The sequence below is a fragment of the Cyprinodon variegatus genome, unplaced genomic scaffold (assembly GCF_000732505.1).
Source record: "Cyprinodon variegatus isolate N-32 unplaced genomic scaffold, C_variegatus-1.0 Scaffold47, whole genome shotgun sequence".
Taxonomy (NCBI): Eukaryota; Metazoa; Chordata; class Actinopteri; order Cyprinodontiformes; family Cyprinodontidae; genus Cyprinodon; species Cyprinodon variegatus.
Window position 1 is genome coordinate 1,958,071 of NW_015150500.1, and position 21,384 is coordinate 1,979,454.

At 36.7% G+C, this 21,384-nt stretch overlaps 1 protein-coding gene across 2 annotated transcripts in view; it reads left to right on the forward strand.

Moving 5' to 3' along the window:
* Window positions 1-365: 365 nt before the first annotated feature.
* Window positions 366-21,384, forward strand: part of erbb3 (erb-b2 receptor tyrosine kinase 3) — a 25,818-nt gene continuing 4,799 nt past the window's right edge. For both annotated transcript variants that reach the window (XM_015370645.1, XM_015370646.1), the window contains exons 1-22: window positions 366-752; window positions 11,446-11,603; window positions 11,875-12,061; window positions 12,393-12,518; window positions 13,424-13,489; window positions 13,680-13,798; window positions 14,406-14,547; window positions 14,742-14,855; window positions 15,119-15,236; window positions 15,975-16,048; window positions 16,147-16,237; window positions 16,380-16,397; window positions 17,037-17,248; window positions 18,877-19,009; window positions 19,128-19,221; window positions 19,429-19,583; window positions 19,676-19,726; window positions 19,835-19,976; window positions 20,063-20,173; window positions 20,268-20,366; window positions 20,497-20,682; window positions 20,813-20,968. In XM_015370645.1, the coding sequence (XP_015226131.1) occupies window positions 668-752; window positions 11,446-11,603; window positions 11,875-12,061; window positions 12,393-12,518; window positions 13,424-13,489; window positions 13,680-13,798; window positions 14,406-14,547; window positions 14,742-14,855; window positions 15,119-15,236; window positions 15,975-16,048; window positions 16,147-16,237; window positions 16,380-16,397; window positions 17,037-17,248; window positions 18,877-19,009; window positions 19,128-19,221; window positions 19,429-19,583; window positions 19,676-19,726; window positions 19,835-19,976; window positions 20,063-20,173; window positions 20,268-20,366; window positions 20,497-20,682; window positions 20,813-20,968 (2,637 nt within the window). In that variant the 5' untranslated portion in view covers window positions 366-667. The remainder of the gene's footprint in view (window positions 753-11,445; window positions 11,604-11,874; window positions 12,062-12,392; window positions 12,519-13,423; window positions 13,490-13,679; window positions 13,799-14,405; window positions 14,548-14,741; window positions 14,856-15,118; window positions 15,237-15,974; window positions 16,049-16,146; window positions 16,238-16,379; window positions 16,398-17,036; window positions 17,249-18,876; window positions 19,010-19,127; window positions 19,222-19,428; window positions 19,584-19,675; window positions 19,727-19,834; window positions 19,977-20,062; window positions 20,174-20,267; window positions 20,367-20,496; window positions 20,683-20,812; window positions 20,969-21,384) is intronic.

The following is a 21,384-nucleotide window of genomic DNA, read 5'->3' on the forward strand; positions in this document are numbered from 1 at the left end:
AGTAAAAAGTCAGAATTCTGAGTAAAAAGTCAGAATTCCGAGATTAAAGTCAGAATTCTGAGGAAAAAAGTCAGAATTCTGATTTTTTTCTCATATTATACTGAAATAAAATTTAAAAATCAGTTAACCTTTTTGAATTTTTTCCAGTGGCCCTTATCCTCTTCCGTAAATAACAAAAATAATATATAGGTATTTCTCTTTTATTAAACTTTTCTGAATTGTTAAAGTGTCACAAGAAAAGAGAGTTAGTTCTTCAAAAATGGACAGGTAGGCTAACAGTCAGCGGACAGGCTCCGCCCACATAAAATCAGTGCGGCTGAAGGAGCCGCTCCTGCCGCTGATTGGCTACAATCACTGAGCTGTAGTGATTCCTGTCAGACGGACCGGAGCGGGCGGCTGGGAAACTTCCAGCTCCTAATCAAACTACCCAAAACCCAAAAGGCTTCTTCTCTGGGCAAATCTTTACCTTCACCTCTGCGGAACGCGAAGGGAATAAGGAAAACGAGATACCAACGGGAATAATCGATGAGGAATTTATTGATCTAAATGGACAATCTCGGATTGAAATCCCGCAGGACAGCTTTGGGTGACAGAGGCATATTTTCCTCCTTCCTAATGATCTTGTGATGTTTGTTTGAAGTTAATCAGACTCAAGATTTGAGTGAGGATGACTGCATTCAGGAGGAAGGTGCAGCAGGTGCTCTGCGTCCTGCTCTGCGCTCTCCAGCTCTGCTGCGCTCAGACACAGGGAGGTAGGTCTTTCACAACACGCACACACAGGCATCTTCACAATATTTTTATTTACCAATAACCTTAAACATTTAGCCTCACTACTTACTACATCAGACTCAGAAGGGACTGCACCTCCAGTGGGTGGACACCTGCTTAGGGGGAGAAAAAAAAAAAAAAAGAAAGAAAACCTGTTCCGCAAACGTGAAACTTGTTTGCTGTGACTCACCTGCACCTCTCCCACGACTCTGTGTGCTTTATCGTGTTTGTCTCAATTGTTTCAAGGTTTTGCGACAGAGCCCAACCTTTTTACCACCAATGGAGACACTCAGGTTAAAGTATGTCCCAGATTGTGAAAGGTTATCTAAGAAATGTGGGGCCCTCCTTTTGTTGCACTTTAATCAATAGTAGGCTAGAGGAGCTATTTAGGCTTGTTGGTCAAATAAAGTATGTTCTAAATTAAAAGAAAAAAAATTTGAATATACCTATCTAACATATTAATATTCTTAAATTATTCATCTAGTATAGCTCTGGTTGTATTTTAGGCTCAGGGAAACTCAAATTCCTTGTAAAGCTTTCCTGGAGTTCAGCAGGATATCTGGTGTATTCAGCTCCATCCATCTTCCCATCAGCTCTGACCAGCCTTCCAGTGTCTTTAAATTTCCTTATTGTTTGTTTATGGCAATAAAGGTTCTCGAATAATCAAACGTTTTCCAGTGCGTATCTTACCACCTGAGCAATGGATCTCTGAAGCTCCCACAAAGTTACCCATCATGCCTACTTCTCTGGAGCTCTAGGTTGTTTCCCATTGATACAGAGATTTAATCAGACACAGCTGTCTCTATCATTCGAAAGAGCCTTCTGGGTAAAACTGGTTATCCTATTTCATTTAGGGTTATTAGACTAAAGGGTGTTTAAGACATATCTGAACCACACTTTCAGGTATTCATTTGCAACGTTTTATAAAACCATGTATCAGTTTGCAAACTTTTGGTATAGACTCACTTTCTATGGCAGCGTAAATATTTGGACAATTTTGGATGCAAAATAGTTCTGAGGTTAAAAAGTGGTATTTACTTGTATGTTTTCTCTCTAGTAATATTTTATACTTCATTTAAATTTGTGAAAAACTGATTTGGTTTTCCATTATCAAAGTAGGTTATCATCAAAATGATGCTGGTTACTGACCAAGTGTAAAGTAGGCATCTCAGTAGAATTCAATTTTGGGCCCCTCTCCTGTTAAGAACTTCCCAATTACAAAAAGTAGAAATAATATTCTGCAGTGTCTGATGTTCAGGTTAAGGTAGTTGTAGTCTGATCTTACAAATTCAATCTCTTTCTCTATGTGAGCTTGGTGTTTTTACGTATATACCTGTTAAGAAAACACCCAATAATCCATGACTGTTATTTAACAAAGCCAGTTAAACGTGGGCCTCTCTCTCAGATTCCACCAAATCTTTGGGACTGAAACACGGTAAACTCACCAAATCCTTCAAAGCTTAACTTAAACTAAATAAAAATCATTAGTATTCTTCATAAAAGGTAAAATTATTTTAGGTTTATTGTCTGTTATGAAATTTAAACATTAATGGAACGCCCCTAAACAGTGGCTTAGTTAGCCTATGCATGTTAGGTCATACACAGTGCTCACTAACACACTTCAGTAGAGTGCAGTGTTTGAGTAAATATGCTTTTGTTATTTGAGTGTTGAGGTGAGTTTGAAGTTGAAAGAGATGTGATTTGAATCTGTGTGTGAACTTTGACCTTGTGTTCTTGTTGCCACCTGGCTGCTAGTGACTAAAGTGTCTGATTATAAAGACAACAATGAGAACATGAGGTCATCGATTGCTCATATGACAGAGCCTGTGGTAAACAAAGTGTGTTATTCAAGTTAAAGGGTTAATTTTTTCATCATTATGCTTTGCATTTGTTTCTACATTTTATTTATTTTCTCCCTACCCACCAAATATATTGTCAGTCCCAATAAGGATGTGTAATACAGTTTTCAGCAGCGTAATCTTAAGCTGAAGCTTTGATATTAAGCAAATTAGTGAAAAGAATCCCACAGAAAAGAAATAATTAACCATGCCTTAATCATTTCTAAGAAAATCACTAGTTTGCAATATTTAACACCATAATAATAAAATTAACTTCACATTCAGTTTCTTTACTTATGTCTTTGAATTTGAACTGTCAAGGATGTTTTTAACAATGATATGACTCAGAAGAATTTGCCTCAGTTAAAAATGGCAAAGACAACAACAGATGCTTATCAATTAATGCTAATCTGCATTTATCTTCATAAGTCTGCAAATGAAACCAAGAAGCTCGCTCCTTGTTTCAACCTTTATCGCTTAGACAATGTAAAAATAGTTTTTTTAATAGCTCCTCTCATGTTTAACATCTCAAAAAACCTTTTTATTAAATCCATGTTTTGTTGCGGTAGAACCACTTTTGTACCACAGTATTTTTAAAAGATCCAACCTTTGAGTAGATGTATTTAGCTAAAAATCTTAAATCAAAACAAATAGTTTTAAGAGATTTTTGTTGAACACCAAAGTAACTAACCTATTAAATGCATGGCATTCAGTGATTGTTTTGTACATGTATACCTGTTCAAGGTCATGATATAGAAGAGTAATTTTATTTTATAATCCGTGATTCCATGTTTCCCAATTGTATTTAAAAATGACATTTTTCAATTAAGATCAGTTTGTTTAGAATATCAAAGCAGGGAAAATTATTGCAAAGTTTTTTAGTTTTTACCACTTTTTTTCAAGAATATATAGAAAAATAACCTTGAAATAGATTCCTCTTTTTTATTTCAAAGTAGCACATTGTAAATTAGAATAATTAAGAAATTCTAATCATACATTTGCCTTCTATCTTAATTTTAATGAGGAAACTCTGCCATCAACATAATTCACACCTCCCTAAGATGAAGAAAGAGAGATGAATATTTGTTTAATTGTTCATGCCATCTTGTTTTTCTGGAAAATAAACATTGCACAACAGGTTTGTTTATTTCTCTTAGCTAATCTTAAAAAAGGAACAGACCAGAAAACAAGCAAAACTATGTTGATCTCGATAGGAAAAGACAAAACAAGTACCTACTTACCTTTACTACACCTTATGCAATGTCTTTTTCCATTTACAACACCCTGCAAATATATTACTTTTATTCAATAAGAAGTATTAAAAAAAACGGAGTTTATCTTTGACAACCTAAAACCATTTATAATCCTCTGAAAAAAATCCAACCTTGAACTTATTTACATTTATGATGTAATACCATATTTATCGTGCAAATGTTTATCTTAATTAAACTTTAAAAAAAGGAAGGAAAAGACACCAATGCTGATTTGTTAGCATCATAAGTAAAGTAATTAGGACAAAAAAACACCAAGTGAGCTAAAGCCCTATTGATAAATTCTGTTTCATGAAAATGGGAAAGTATAAACCTCAACAGCCTTTCCTCTGACAGCAGACTTGTTTGCAGTCAGATTCTAGAGAGAAACCTTTTAAAAACATGTGAAGGAAAACTTTGATCAAAATACATCAAACTGTAGCTCTTAGCTCCTGTTCCCTCATCTTTCATGGGGTCAACAGTAAGAACACTTCCAAACATCTGGATATGGCAGATGGACGATGCTTATCAAATTAGCACTGCACCCTTCTGAAAAAGTCACAAAAAAATAGCAAAAAGCTGAAGCTCTCCATTTTAAAACTCCAAATAAATAAATGTGTACATCAGCATGTCTCACACTCATTTCAATTGAAGCAAATATTGCAATTTTCTGTGATTTCTGTGAGGTGTGCTGTACTTAGATATGTGGTCTCGCAAAGGATTGAGGGAATGTTTATATTTCCCTGACACCAGGTAAAAACTTAGTGAGGTCCCTATGCTAAGGGACAGGCTCGGACTGGTTATCTGTGATACCAGGCCCGGTGGGCTGGTCCTAATTTCAGTGTGCGAGGGCCGGCCCTCCTTAAATCATACCGGCCCCAATGCTTACTCTCTAGCCAAAGCACCTACCTGTGACAGTAAATAACTGAAAGAGCTCAAGAAGTAATACAATTTTAACTACAGGTACCTAAATGATGCATGCAGTATATATAGCCCTTCCTTGTCATGCACATCCTTGTGATGGTTGACATATGGTGTAAATTTCTATTTCTTCAAACTGTAAAATCCTATTTCTTCAAAATGTAGAATCCTTGCAACAAACAAAATTTTAATAAAACTAAAATGCTTTCTTTAAATCAAACTACGATGTTCCTCTTATATTTTGCAAAAATATGTTGCGGTGCATGATGGGGTTTTGCGTCTAAAGACTAGCATTACCCGTCTTATGTGCATTATTGCCAGGTTGGGATGTTTCCCAATCTGAAAGTTTAGGATGGCCATCTATGGGGAAAAATATTTTTCTTTAGATTTATGGTCTAAGAGATCAATATACTTTGGTTCAGATTGGGCGAGATTTCGTATATCCAGGTGGTTTATGAACATTTTTTGGGCTGATTACGTTGTAGACCTAGTATGTGTGAGTGGGTGCCTGGCTGGCTTTGCGCAAGTGCGGACGTTACGCAGCAGCAGTCACTGTCATGTCTAGAAGTCTTGGTCATGGTTGTTGTGTGATGCTTGAAGATAGATTGGTTAATCCACAATCTGCATTCGTTTTGTGTTTCACATTAGAAATGCACGCGTTTGACTGTGCTTCTAGTTTTTGTTTTTATGAGGGGGGGGGCATAAGTTAGCCAGTATAGATGGCAAAATGCCAGGGTCGAAAATCGTTCCCAGTCCAAGCCTGCTAAGGGATCAGGGTAGGAAGCATCCAGCTTCCTTTTCCTACCTCCTTCCTTATTCCCAGCACTATTTGGATCGCACTTATCATGGCGAAGGCTGACACACATCCACTTTGGTATAAGAGTCCTTACCAATTTGTTCCATTCAGATAGATTAGTATCTAATTAGTAATTAGTATTTTGCTCATGCCTAAGTCTTCTTGCATGCAGGGGCTGTAGCACATCCACAGAATGACTTAATTTTGGTGCCATTACCGTCTTGATTTCTTTGTTCTTTTTTTTAAACTTACTTCAAAGTGATGTTTTTATATAGCAGTGAATGATAAGCCATGCATCAAAATGCCAAAATATGGTTGAGCTTGCTGCAAGTGATCAATTTGATGTAACCCACTGCAAATGTAATACAGTTGGACTTTACCAACACAACAAGGACCTTCTAATTCATTTATGCATGTCTGCCAGTAAACAAGTGAGTTCATCCGTTTATCTATTCAGGTATTTTTCCTTGTTTTTGCACATGCACGCGCATGTACTCTCAAGGTATGCAGTAATCGGTGGCTGTGCAGTGCCAAGTTTCTGTTTACAACAGTCGGCGTCTTCTCTGCCTTTATTGAGATTGTTTGTCTCCTCCTCCCTCTATTCTTCTTTTCTTAGTTTTTTTTTTTTCTTTTGGAGAGATGAAGCCTTGGTAACAGATGAATGGAAAAAAAAAACAGTCAAACCTGATCCATGCTATGCTTTCATTATTGTTTCAGGTTACAAGTTAGTGCAAGGGGACATGATGCCATGGAGCAGAAAGATCCTCTGCCTTTTGATTGCTAGTGAGGTTCTGTCCCATTGCCCCCTTTTCTTAAAGACTGGGAAAACACACAAATTGTTTGCAGATAGAGGAGGACTTGGAGAGACACCATTCTCTTGCTTTCTACTCTGGCAGAAAAGAGCCATTGTGTTTGCATGCATTTTTTTGTTCCCTCCAACATCTATCTGCTGACACTTGACGCCCTCCATTGACAGAAAGAAAATCCTGCTGCAGCTGCAAAAAGTGGACAGCATTTTCTTAGCTGTGTACGTTTGTACTGGTTTGCCACCATTTACACTTGGTTGTACCTGTTCTGCATGCATACTCTGCATACTACACCAGGTGGAAGGTTCTCGAATGTATGTGCTTACAGGCGTTTCCTAATGAGCAATTCAAACAGCATATAGAGTCAACAGCTGTAGTCATCCCCTGATAGCACTGAGCAGCTCTCAATGTTATCAGTGGATGTTGAAGCATTACAGTTGAGTGGCTCATAAAGTCATACAATTCTGTATAAAGGTTGTAGAACCCAAGTTGGAGAAAAAATAAGGAACCTAATGCATAAAAATACAAAAGATAGTAGAGAGATACTTTCTCAAGCTTGTATATAAACTCTTTGTCTGTCTGTTCTTTTCTTTGGCTATAGATTATTTCTGAATGAGAAAGCAATTATCATTTCCATGGTTACTAAAGCAAATGAACATATTTGTAGAAAGAAAAAGGCTTTCAACCTTTTAAATTACAAAAAGATACATAGATGGATTGATGCCCTATTTACAATTAAATGAAAGAATATTTAATTTAGTTTTATCTTAAAACCTGCAGTGAGAAATCAGTTATGTTGCAAAAGTACGTGTTGTCACATCCAAGCACTTTTAAAATGCCATATTTCAAAACTTGACTTAAGCAGGTGTTAATGAAAAAAGTGAAGAAATTGGAGTCTTACAAAAAATAGAATACGTACAACTGTTTTAAAATGTGTGTACATAAGTTTTAAAAAACATCTTTAGATGTGACCTCAAATGGTTATGTTGAGTAACAAATATTAGTGGAAAACACAAGAAAATGATGTACAAAACAGTCAGTAACATGTGCATGACTACAGGGGAGGTAACTGAGCAGATGACAATAAAGATTGAACAAAAATAGGGCTATAATTACAGAAAGGGTAATATTGGGACATAAATCTGGTAAAACTTATCTGAATGTTGCATACGTGTAGGCCATCATGAAGTGCAGTATTAACAATTGCTGAAAAAACACTGAAACCAAATAAATGAGGACAAATACTGAAAACTAGGAAAGTCAAAGACGATACAAAACCCAAATTTACTTGGATGCACTTAAATAAAACCCAAAATCACAAACCCAAAGTGGAAAAAAACTTATCATACTTATGTTGCTCTGGGTGAAGTGCAGCAAGTATATAAGCATATGTTGGGTGTAACTGACAGATGCAGCTCAGTCACTCATCAAATGTGTTATAGAGCTGTAGCTTAAAGCTTTGCTGCAGGACTTCCGTCATAATGCTTCCATCTCCCTGAGTGAAACGGTAAATTCTGTCAACTGACAACTAGTAATTCAGGCTTGCTGCTGCTCAAGCTCCAAAAAAAAAAAAAACACTCCCTTTTAGACAGTAGCAATTTGAATCAAACTCTCCATATATTTTCATCCAAATATTATCTTAATTTGAAATCTATTGAATTACTTTTCTGGACAATACACAGCACTTGGTTCGTTTCAATGTATTGTGCAGGTTGACCTTCTCAAAAACCAATCCATGTAATTTAAGAGGGTCAGATCCATTGCTGAATAAGTTCTGTGAGCCAGAGCGCCACTTTATGGAATCTAAGCTCTCCTTAAACTAGACAGCTAAGCTAAAGGTTGTTGTTAGGCAACAGACATATTTGGTTCTCTGATATAATCTAGAGAGGTGTATGTGGCCTTTTCTTTACAAGTAACTCCATGACTTCTTAACCTGCTGATCTAAATTTTTCTCCTATCAGTTTCCAAAACGCAGAAAGAATTTTAAAACATTTGCAGTGACGCCAGTTGCATCCAGGGGCGCTAAACCTGGAAGATAAAGGTCTAGCACCTCCGGTGTCTAATATTTAAATAATGTTGCTTCAAAGCAGGTAGCTACAAGGTTAACTTCTCTATAGCATAAACAAAACCTTTAACTTACCTGTCTAAAAGGAAAGTCGGGTTTTAGCCCCTTTGTTTTCCTTAAGGTATAGTGGAGAATATTTGTGAATTTTTTTAAAAGACCCACCCTCTCCACTTACAAAAAAAAAAGCGTGCACAAGACAATTTCTCCTCGTGCACGCTCTGTTTAAAAGTTGCTGTTTGCTTCGTTCATACAAGCTTACTTTCAAAAAGAAAATTTGCAATTTTTCCACTATGTCAGACTCACCACCGGTAACTGAAAATAGGGACGAGCACTTAGAGTGGCCATATCACTAGACTGATTGACAATTAGGAGGACCACTTATTTTGATGATCCACCCGGAAAAAAAAATATCCTCCACTGTACATTTTAGTTGGCACCAACTCAAAAGCTTGACCGATGTTCACCCTTTTTTTTTTTTACCTCTTTGTTGGTCAATTTCATACTTGTAAAAATATATAAAAACTGCTATATAATATTTTTATAAAGAAATCAGGTTATCTTCCCAGAAATTATATTTCTAGTCCTTTGCGATGGTTCATAGATGCGACTACTGAAAAACAAAGTTTAGATGGAGAGTATTAAATAAATGATAAAATAAATAAAAAGACCAACCAAAAAACTATAATATTAAAAAGGTGACAAGAACAACTGACAAAATCTTGTAGAAAAACTGATTTCTGTTTTTGTGTTCTTAGTGTGCAAACTTCTTCATATTTGTGCTGCACAGTCAGACCCAGTGAACCCTGCCTTCTCAGAAACTCTTAAACCGCCCTGAATATGACTTTATGATCACCGATAAGCTTGTTGCAAAACTTGAACACACACTGTTTTTTCCATTCCTTCAGGGGACATCAAATTGACATAATTTAATTTCTAGGGGACTTAACCAGTATTCTGTGTTTCAGTTACCTACTTGCCCAAATTTATCAAGTTATTCCTATAAAACAAAACCTCTGCATGTTTCTCCATTTGAAAATTAGTAAAGGAAGGGAATTCACAGTGGGCTTTGACCTAGCTGCAGTGTCTGTGCTCCAGAGTTAATAATCATTAGCCTTTTATGCCTTTGTTGGTAACTGGCTGCTCTTTCGACTCAGTTATTTTGAGGTTATGGAAATTAATGCAAGATTAGTTGCTCAGAAACACAATTTTAGAAAAAAAAAAAAAAAAAATCTGCATATTTCAGCTTATTTTTTTAATACTTTCAATAGCTTTGACTAAAAAGCAATATAGGGCACTGTTTTGGTTTTTAATGTTTTTCTTTTAAGTAATTTTCATTTTAAAAATTATGAAAAACACTTAAAACATATTTAATGGAAAGTATAAAGTGATTTTGAATATTACAAGTTGCATAGAATTAAATTAACAGAAAACCTGGGGGCAAGATAAACAGAAGTTATCATAAGGGTGAAGCCCATTTATTTTTAATATTAAAATCTTGTAGAAGGATAAATAGTGGGAGGCCACTTTATCCATTACCACTAGGTAATAAATATCTTAAAGATAGATTCCTTCACTAATTGAGTATACATAAATGTAAGGAGTTGGATTTTTCCTAATTTTAAAGTTTGAGAAGTTGCTACTTCAATAAATCTTCCTTTGTTAAAGGTTTCTTCTCATTGTTTTTGTTTGTTTTGTCTTAGCAGGAGTACCAATAAATCAAGCTGGTGCTTTATTTGTGTGTTTCTATGTGTCACTCAGATCAGTTGAGTTTGTTGTGCTCCTTCTTCTCTCTGCATCATCTACCGTGTTTCCCTGGCATTTGAATAGCAAAACAGCCTGGTGATGCTGACTGGGTGAACTCCCACAGACCATAAACAAGGCTCAGAGTGTTGTCCTGAACACAATCCTTAGCTTGTTTAACACTGTTACAGTACATTTATTCATTTTATTGAACATAGCCTCTTGTAGTAGAACAGCATAAAACAGTCTTTGTAAAAAAAAAAAAAAAAAAAAAAAAAAAAGCACAATGTTTGCCCAGTTTTATTCTGATGTGTATAAGACCATCATTGAGTTCTTATATGCCTCTGCTTTTCCTTTTTGTTCTCTGTGGTGCTGTGCATCATCTAAACAACAAAAGATTTTGTCAAAATACAGAAAGATATATCTTACAAAAGAAAACTGTTAATTCTTAATATACAGAGCTAGATATAAAGGTAAAGTGTGAACGCATTCTGACATGTTTTCAGCTTTTCTACATTAAAACCACATAATTCAATGTATTGGCTTTCATTTGATAACATTTTTTTGCTGTTTCTCTTTTTTTTTCTTTTTTTTTTTTTCTTTTCACAAAATCAAAGGCTGGACCAAAATGGTGAAAGCTCAGGCTTTAGCCAAAGCATATTCTTTCTGCTACTTTTACTTGATTCTATTTCATTTGTTTTCAATTCTAATGTTTATTAATTTTGAGTATTCTTGTTATTCACACTGGTCAATACCTGCTATTTTTGCAGTCCTTTATATATAAAGTTAGCTTGGCTAATTTTTTTCAATTTCCATTCAGTTTCCCCAGCCTTTCACAGGCTCCATGTCTCTATTTAATAAAAACATAATTTCTAACAGAGTCAATCATGCTTGATAGCAGCATCCTGCTACTATGTGTTCAGGAGGATTTTGCATGTTGTAGCATCAAAAATAACTAGATTGTTTTTTGTTTTAATAAGGTGATTAAAGTCCGAAATTAAATATTACATATATTTAATCCCAACTGAGCATGGCATGTTGATTTCTATAGTTTTATTGAATTTATTTGCTCTCATTTAATTTTTAGTACTTCAGCTGTGTTTGAATCATTTATACATTGCAATTTTTTTTTCTTGATCTTATGCTTTTCATACAGAACGTTGGGAAATGGAAAATTTGCTTTTAAATGAGCAATGTATTTAACCTTTAATTAAACATACTGTAGCTTGAATAATAACAGCCTGTTTCTTGATTTCTACAGTGACGTTTTGCGCGGGAACCCAGAATGGCCTGAGCACGTCGCTAAATACAAATGTGCAGTACGATCGGACAAAGGAGATGTACACCGACTGCAACATTGTAATAAGGAACCTCGAGGTCAGCATGATGGAGCACACCAGAGACATGAGCTTCCTGCAGGTGAGCCTGTGAACATTTCCCTCTGCTTAGAGCCCGTTAGTTGTAATACTTCCACAGAAAATGTGTCACCATTGAAAGCGAAAACCAGTTCAGACATGGATGTGGATTCAGCCTGTGCCAGAAACATTCCTACCCTGAGGTTCCCCCAGAAGTCAGAGCCACATCAGACTGTGCACTGGAGATGATGTCACCAGACAATTTTGTGTGACTAAAATGATTTTAAGTGATCCAAGGTTGTCTTACATGCTTTTCATATGGTTTTATTTTGCAGTCTATTAAGGAAGTAACAGGCTACGTTCTGTTCGCTATGAATGAGTTCACCCGGCTCCCTCTTGACAATCTGCGTGTAATCAGGGGCACCACTCTTTACGAGGGCCGCTATGCTCTGGTCGTGCTGCTCAACTACAAGAAAGATGGCCCACATGGCCTTCAGGAACTTGGCCTGACAAACCTCACAGGTATGCTATTTGATGTGTATGTTTAAAGTGTGGGAGGCTGAGGTGGAGCAGATAAGAGCTGGATGTGGCGTTAAGCGACTGTTGGAGCTCACACAGGCTTAGTGAAGCCGCACCCCTTCAGAATGCCGCCTGTCAGTGAGGTAGCTGGAATGTGTCATGTACAACCGCCCAACTGTCAAAGTAACATGAGCTCGGTCCCACTGCACCACGTTTATACGTGCTGTAGTAAATACAGAGTTCCAACGTCTGATGGGATGAGTCATAGGCCTGTCTGGGCTTGCTTTTATCATTTCTATGCTTTTCCACACATTTGCATTTGTGCCACCCACAGAAATACTAAAAGGAGGCGTCAAGATCATCCGGAACGAGTACCTGAGCTACGCTCCACAGGTGAACTGGCTTGACATAGTGAAGAATGAATCAGCCGACATCATGATCGAAGGCAATGGCCCTAAAAGTGAGTCTGAATTATGGCGCAAAAGCAAGAGCCTGCTCAAGGGCACAGCTTTTATTTTTGTTAAAGGGAAGAGGCTCTTCCCAGATTGGTGTATTATAGTATTTTCCTGGAAGGAAAACATGTTGGGTTCATAAGTGATTCAGGTGACATCACAAAAAGACATCCGAAGACAAAGGCTACAACTTTCACGTTCATTGTGTTGATCCACCTCCGAACCAGACGAAAGATTAGACTGGTTGTCAGTGGTTAATACTGATCCTCCCCTCTTTATTCAGATGTAGATTTTTGCAACAGAATCAAAGCTGCCAGAGATCTAATAAGAAGTATCAAAGGGAGCAACTTCATCCACTGGTGTTGGTCCACTGTCCTTTGTTAAATCTAGTCAATGCAACTACCTACCAAATAGTTTAGCAGCTCTATGTGCTTCACTCTGCTGATAGACTTTGTGCATTAAGTAGTAATTTCGGTAAAAGAAATCTTAACAATATATTTTGAAAGCAAGTATCAAAGAATGAGGACACACATTTAAGTAAGCCAAAAAAAAAAGTAATTTTTTACCAGGCCAATGTAATGATATTGATTTCTGAGATCCAGAATTTGCTATCTTATTTGTTGTAAACCATAATCTTCAACATTTATACCAAAAAATGTTGATATATGAATGAATATAACTCTGTTGGTAATCCATCTTTGTGGCCTATGGCCATGGCTTTACGTTTTTAAACAGAATTAATAAAAAAGCAACTTTTTTATGTTATCTGATTCATTGAGAAACTCCTCTATAGACAGAAATGATGAATGACCAGTAAACAGTTTTACAGATTTGAAATTATTAACAGTTTCAGTCTTTTTTGCCTGCTTTAATCTGTAAAAGTATGTCCACTAACAATAATACATTTTTTCAGAGCCTTGTCACGCAGCATGTGGAGACGCACCTTGCTGGGGACCAGGAAGTAACTCTTGCCAGACCTGTGAGTTAAATTGGAAAGTTACTTTTCTTTAACCCAGCTCTGTTTACAAAGAAATGGATAGTAGATAAATTCTCTCTTTGACCATACTCTAAATAGAAGTGTAATATCACTGTTATTTAGCTTTACTAAAGTTTGCCACTTTTTGCACCCGTTTTTGTTGAAGTATAACAATTTTCCTCCTCTGCTTCAGTGACAAAAACTGTGTGCGCACCTCAGTGTAACGGACGATGCTTCGGACGAAGCCCCAGCGAGTGCTGCCACATTGAATGTGCTGGTGGTTGCAAGGGACCCCTGGATACAGACTGCTATGTGAGTCTAAAATTAACAGTAAATATTTTTACTCAGAAACCTGCTAGTTAATAATATAGTTTATTAGGCCAAAGTTATACAATATTCACTTCAACACGTGATCAAGACTGTTCTTGAATGAATATAAGTCGCAATTAAAAACATTTATTTTTATTTAATTACTATTTGAATGGTGCAGTAGTTCCCAGTAAAGTTCTTGGAGGACTTTATGAGCTTCTTGTTTATGTTTTTGGGAGCAAATATTAAATAGAAACCATGCTTTGTTTTGTTCTTTTAACTAACAGCTAATTTTGAAATAGTCTGATATCAAATTCTTCTATCATAGTTTCTGTCTAGTTTCTTTCTGTCATTTTTACTGAACATTACATTGGTTTTGATTGCACAATTGTTCTTATATTGCTGAATGACACTACTTCCAACAGCTTTTCTTTTGGAAGTAAATACACACCATTTTTAAGCACCTTATGTAAGCCTGGTAAATATTTTATTGAAAAGATAGTTTAAGTTCTTTGTGAAATAAACTACTCGCAATGCAAAACCAAAAAGACAAATCACTATAAAAATGCCTTACCTTTGCACCTGACTGTGCTGTATGTTATGTTTACAGGCTTGCAGGAACTTTAACAACTCAGGCTCATGTGTGCCACAGTGTCCCCAGACTCTGATTTACAACAAGCATACATTCAGAATGGAGCGAAATCCCAATGCCAAGTACCAGTACGGCTCTGTCTGTGTGGCCCAGTGCCCTGGTAAGTAACCCCCACACATGCTGCCTTATACTCATGCACTTATGATCACACTTAGTCACTGTTATATGGGATTAAATACAGCTTTCTTTATGCCTTATGATCACAAAGCTCTGGTTGTCAAACTGTTTAAAGTGCTTTGGATTAAATGCAAATCCCTAACAGGATGCATAATGTAATTTTCTGTTTATGAACAGCCAACTTTTTGATAGACGGCAGTTCATGTGTGAGCAACTGTCCAGCAGATAAAACGGAAGTGGAAAAAAATGGAGTAAAACTATGTGAGCCCTGTAAAGGTCTCTGTCCTAAAGGTAACCACTGCTTTACCACTAAAAATCTGTCACTGTTCTGTTTAAATTGTATTAAACTGATAATTAACACTCTTAAAATACTGAAAGGTATCCATTAGATGTTAAATGGAACTAATAAATAAATTGTGTTGTAGAGAAATTATTTGTTTTGTATTTTTGCCTCAAAGAACATTATATTTGGGCTTTAAAACAGGGCTTTTTTCGTTATGTGCTATTTTTACTTTATAAACATTTTATATAACATTTTTCTTTGTTTTTTGCAGTTTGTAAAGGATTTGAAGCTCAAGGAGGGCAATCCGTGGATGCAACAAACATTGACAGTTTTATAAACTGCACTAAAATCCAGGGCAGTCTTCACTTTCTGGTGACGGGAATAGATGGGTAAGAGAAAATGGGGGAAAACCCACTACTGTTACATGTTTATATTTCACTTTCTGTACATTTCAAGTCGTGGCAAAGTAGTTTTCATGACAAACTTCCATGCAAAGCAACTTGCAGATGATTTCAGAAAGTAAAAATTGTAAAAAAAATAAAAGTAAAAAAAATAAAATAAAATGTATTGTCTCAAACGTCTAAGTTAAAGACAACACATTTGTTTTTAGAATTAGACAGGAGGATGCACTCACAACAATACATTTGATCTCATGATCTTACAGCAAAAAATTCATAGCCCTGAAAAACCACAGTTTAGATCAGCAGTCAGAAACTCAAATCCTTGAGGACAAGTGTCCTACAATTTTCCGAAGTATTTCTAGCCCTGCCTATCTGAATCAAACGGTTAAACGAAAAACCATGCAGTAGAATTCAGCAGAGATCTGTAAATGAGCTCACATTGTGTTAAAGGGAGAGATGAATAACAGCTGCAGGACACCAACCCTTGAAGACTGAAGTTCAGGACCACTGCTTTATATTTTTCATTAATCTCTGATGCTCTTAGTTCAAGTGATGTAAAAAGTCAAGTTATACTCATGAAGACAATCTTTTGGAAACTTATAAGAGCAACTTTGCTTTCAGTTCAAATTTTTTAACACATTTAATCTACTATCAATCATCTTAGTAGTTCCTTGACTCTATTTTGCATTAGATCATTCATTTTCTCATTTTCTTTTTTGCCCAAAGTGATTCTTACAACAACATACCCCCACTCGATCCAGAAAAGCTTAAAGTCTTTAACACCGTGCAAGAGATTACAGGTGAGTTTTTAAACTATACCTATATGTAAGTTTCTATGGTTTTGTGATTGCGCTGTAGCCTGATTAAAGGCTCTGAAATGCAATTCCTCCATTTTCAGATGTCCTCAGTATCCAGTCATGGCCTAAAAGCCTGTCTGACCTGTCTGTCTTCTCTAACCTTCAAACAATACAAGGCAGAACGCTTTACAAGTGAGTTGTTGTTTTTGCTTGTTCCTTTGTAACTGCTGAGATATCTTATTGTTTTGTCGTCTTAATTGCATACACAATAAACCTTTATTGACCTGATGTTCTTTTTTATTTCCTTGTCATATGATATTTTTGCTTTCTGTAGGGGACAAAAGGCTAAAAGGTATCGTAAACTGTTCAAATCTTGTCTGTGTTTCGGTGTTGGGTTGTACTTATCTTTACCGGGGTGGTGAGATTAAACTGGTGGTGGGTACTGCTATTTAATAGCTAGAAGAAGAAGAAGGGTCTCTCTCTGATTATATTCCGCTGGCACTGCCGGAGCTAAAGTTATGAGGATGGTGTCAAGTTTTATCATTTTTATTATTTGTAGTTTTGCTAATTTCTATTCTGTTTCTCTGTTAAAATCATAAATAAAAATTGTATACATCTACTAACAAATCTACTTTGCTCTGACAATTCCCACATTTACTCACAGGTTTTGCCTTTTCAAAGGGATATAACAAAAATAAATAAAAGAACTAGAGTGAAAAATAATATATAGGAATACATATGTATATATATGTGTGTGTGAATATGTAGGAAATATTGAGAAACGGTTAAAAGTTTCTATTTAGTCCTTAATATGATCATAAAGTTTAAAATAAAGAAACTTGTTCATTTGTTTTTTCTGTTGAAAATGGCAAAACTCAAATATAGTCAATCCAGATAACCCACAACTTTTATAGTAAACCATTGTCAAAGTCTGATTATTATTATTTTTTTAATGCAGAATGTGTACTTACTTCCTCAACTGCTGTTTCAGGAGTTTTGCTTTCCTTGTGATGAGGATTAAGTCTCTCACATCCCTCGGGTTGCGCTCCCTGCAAAGGATAAATGACGGTAACATCTATATCAGCGGAAACGAGAAGCTGTGCTACTACAACACTGTGAATTGGACGCGAATTCTGAGCCCGGGTTTCCGTCCCCAGAGGTGGCTAAAGGACACCAAGGACAACAGGCCAATAGAGGACTGTGGTGAGTGGTGTGACAGTGGCGGGTTAATTGTTTTTAATATTGGTCAAAGAATAACTAATTACCTAAACTCATCACTTTGTTTGTTTGTTTTTTTAGAGAAAGGAGAAAAAAAAGATTAAATTACATTTAAGCTACAGAAGCTACCTGCTATTTACCTAATATTTTTAATTCATACACATTACCTTAAAAGAGATGATGGTGCTTCTCAAAATAAATCTGCTGTCAAATAATAAGTGTAACTTTATTCCAATTCCAGATAGGATACTGAACCTCTCTTATCAAATCTGGCATCATATAATCTCAGACTGAGCATTTTATAAATATGCTGCTTTTAAAACAAGCACAATTATTTAATGGGGGAATATTGCATCTATTTTTATTACCTGTAGCACCTCTGGTTGGAATCAAAAGCAAGTCAGCCATAAAAATATAGGAATTGCAGAGCTGGTTCAACAGATGTTAAAGTACTTTGTGCACAGGAGTCACCATCCTTCTCCAAATCTAAAAGTTACAGACCTCCAAAGTTTGTAAACCTCACATTACTTACAGCACATTGAGTGGAGTGCTTTATGTTTCAAAATGGCTCAATCCAAGCTTTGAATCAACAAGTCCAGAACTGGTGTCAGATATGTTTTAAGACTCCAAGACATAGCACTGATCTCTGTGCAGTCATAAATCATGCTTTTCTGTCTGGCAACCCAGTCGAGCGTCATGGTTTTACATCTGCCAGGAGAACAGCACCTGTCTGACTGCATTGTAAAGTTTGGTGGAGAAGGCATTATGGTGTGGGCTGTTTTTTTTTTGTTTTTTTTTTGTTTTTTTTGTTACTGTAGTTTAAAATAAGTGGCCTCCTGGTTTGGGTTAAAGTAACTCTTGTATTAAACCAGCAAAAATGGCACTAAAGAAAAAAAAACATTTCAAAACTGTGTTCTTTAGACTACACTTTTTTTAAGGTATGCCTTCTGCCGATACAAACGGCAAGAATTAAAAGAAGCCACATAATTTGTTTTTGTTAAATAATCCCCTTTGTGCTTCATAATTACAGTCTACACAGATATTGTTTTACAATTTAATTATCCAAATGCTATAAGAACAATGAGAAGATGGACTTTTCCAGACATGATTTGGAACCAGGGCTCAGATTAGGATGTAAAGGAATGAGGAGAGTTCTGATTTCACAGAACACCTCATAGATAAATGATGCTAAGATCTGACCCTGCTCTACCAACAGCAGTGTCTGACACAAAAATTTGTTTCTGTAGGAAAAATAAATCAAGTGTGTGAAGAAAGACAAGATGATTGGTATAAAATTGTTGCAACTTCAGATTGCAGTATAGAGTTAAGAAACGCTGTTGGAAATGTCAGCATCACCTACATATATAAAACTAACAAAAGCAACATAAATTAAAAGTAAAAGTAAGTTTCCTTTTGACTGGAACAATGCATTTTATTGAAGTTTTATAGGAATGCGATACACCTTGATTGTATTATTTTTGTGTGTGCTCAGACCTATTGATGTTGTTTCAACAGTGCCAGTGTGGTGTCTTAGCTTTTCAAAGTCTGTATGAAACAAATCAGTAAAAATAAGGGTGCAGCAATAAGATTTCTCTTCCTTCCTCTCTGTGCAGTTAAAGAGGGCCACGTGTGTGACCCCTTATGCTCCTCTGATGGATGCTGGGGTCCGGGGCCTGACCAGTGTGTGACCTGTAAAAAATACAGACGTGGAGGGACTTGTGTACCAGACTGTATGTTTCTATCTGGGTAAGTCTGTGGTGGGGGTGGTAAATCACATTTAGAATCAACCAAGTTTCAGCTAGTTGCTTTATGGATGACACTTAAATCTGCTAAATTTTACGACCTTTCTTTGCTTCTAATTCAGAGAGAAGAGGGAGTTTGCCTCACAGACAGGCGAGTGTTTGCCATGTCACCCTAACTGTAAGGTCCAAGAAGGCATGGAGACGTGCAGGGGCCCGGTATGATCTTTTGCATTTTTATACCCGTTTTTAACACCCACAGATGTCCTTTACTTTAAACAATCAAGGCACATAAGGGACCATGTTTAGGATGGTTTGGGAAATTGCTTTCTGCTGCTCCCTAGTGGCATCTCCACAGACATGGAAGGTGTTAAAATATATCTTCTTCATTGTGGCTCTTTCCTCTGTCTTTTATACCATCTCCAGGGAGCAGATCAGTGTATAGCTTGCTCCAAGCTGCAGGATGGTCCACACTGCGTCTCTTCGTGTCCCAAGGGTGTGATGGGTGGGGAGGAAGTCATTTTTAAATATGCCGACAAGCATGGGCATTGTAAGCCTTGCCACACAAGCTGCACCCAAGGGTGAGCAATGATTACAAAACTATACTATACTATACTTTTCTTTTTTTTTTATCTTTTTTTTTTTACTGACTCTGTATTCATTCTGCCTTTAGATGTACCGGCTCTGGAATTTGGAATTGTGTTGGGAATTCTTCTTCGTCAAGGTCTGGATAATCTTGCCTCATATTTAGATTCATGATGTATATTTTTTAACATTGCTGTTAATGACTGTGATGCTTTTTTTTTTATTTCCTTTAAACCTTTGTGATTAGATTTGCAACCATCGGGATCGTGTTGGGTGTAATAGCTACAATCTTCATCTCATTATTCATTTTTGTGCTGGCTCTTGTGTACCGCCGAAGCCGCGCCATCCGTCGTAAGCGAGCCTTCAGGAGATACATGGAGAATGGTGAAGTAAGTTGGCATGTTTGTCTTAAACATCCTTGTACTACTTTATTTTTTTCAGCAATTATATGAAGCTATACCCTGTATGTCTTTAGAGCTTTGAACCTTTGGAAGAGAAAGAGAAAGTCCATGCTAGAATCCTGAAACCCTCAGACCTGCGTAAGATCAAACCACTGGGTAATGGAGCATTTGGAACAGTCCACAAAGTACGTTCTGTTATCTTCTACAACCTTCCTCTTCCACTTTTGATTTTAATCAATCACTCTATGAAGGAGCCCTTATGCTTTCTTTATCTCGTAGGGCTTTTGGATCCCTGAGGGAGACACTGTGAAGTTGCCTGTTGCCATAAAGACTGTTTCTGATCGCACTGGTCGACAAACTTTCAGCAGAGTGACAGATGTAAGTCAATGCAACCTGGATAAAAAGGTTAATCTGAAATATAAAAAATCATCCATCCATCCATCCACTTAAAAGGAAAAGTCGAATTATATCATTAGGTCTAATAACATGACCTACTTGGTTTCAACAGCATATGATCGCAATGGGAAGCCTGAACCACATCAACGTTGTGAGGACGTTGGGTTTTTGTCCCGGTAACAGTCTCCAGCTCATCACCCCACTCAGTATTCAGGGCTCCATGCTGGAACATGTGAGGAAAAACAGGAACAAGCTAAGCCCACAGAGGCTGCTCAACTGGTGTGTTCAGATTGCAAAGGTAAAGCACCGGTGCATTCTCTATTGTTGTTATCTTTATTGTTGTTGGTTTTCTGTGTATGTTGGTGTTTATTTATGTATTCTCTAAAGATGAGTATAGTTATAACAACAGTGTTCCTCTTCACCATCAGGGTATGAATTACCTGGAGGAACACAGGATTGTCCACAGAAACCTGGCTGCTAGAAATGTTCTCCTCAACAACAACTTTACTGCACAGATTTCCGATTACGGCATCGCTGACCTGCTGTATCCAGATGAAAAGAAATATTCTTTTAATGAAAGCAAGGTCAGTTTTTTTTTTTTTGTATACAGTTTCATGTAAGAAGATTCAACATATTGAATTTTCACAAATTTCTTATTGTCGCAATCACAATTGTTGATTTGTTTTATTGGGATTTTATACATTAGAAAAACACAAACTCACAAAGATATGGTCATCCATATAGACCTGCATGCTGCGAATGAGAAGCTGCTTAGGGAAGTGGTTGTTAACACTGCTCCTCACAGCACACTGCCTTGAATGTTTTCGGTGTTTCTCTGCTTTAACTAGTGTTGCGCCGATGCCATTTTTTGGCCCCGATACCGATACCACCATTTTAGGGCAGTATCGGGGCCCCGTCCGATACTGGTATCGGTATCGGGGCCAAAAAATGGCATCGGCGCAACACTAGTTAAAGCAGAGAAACACCGAAAACATTCAAG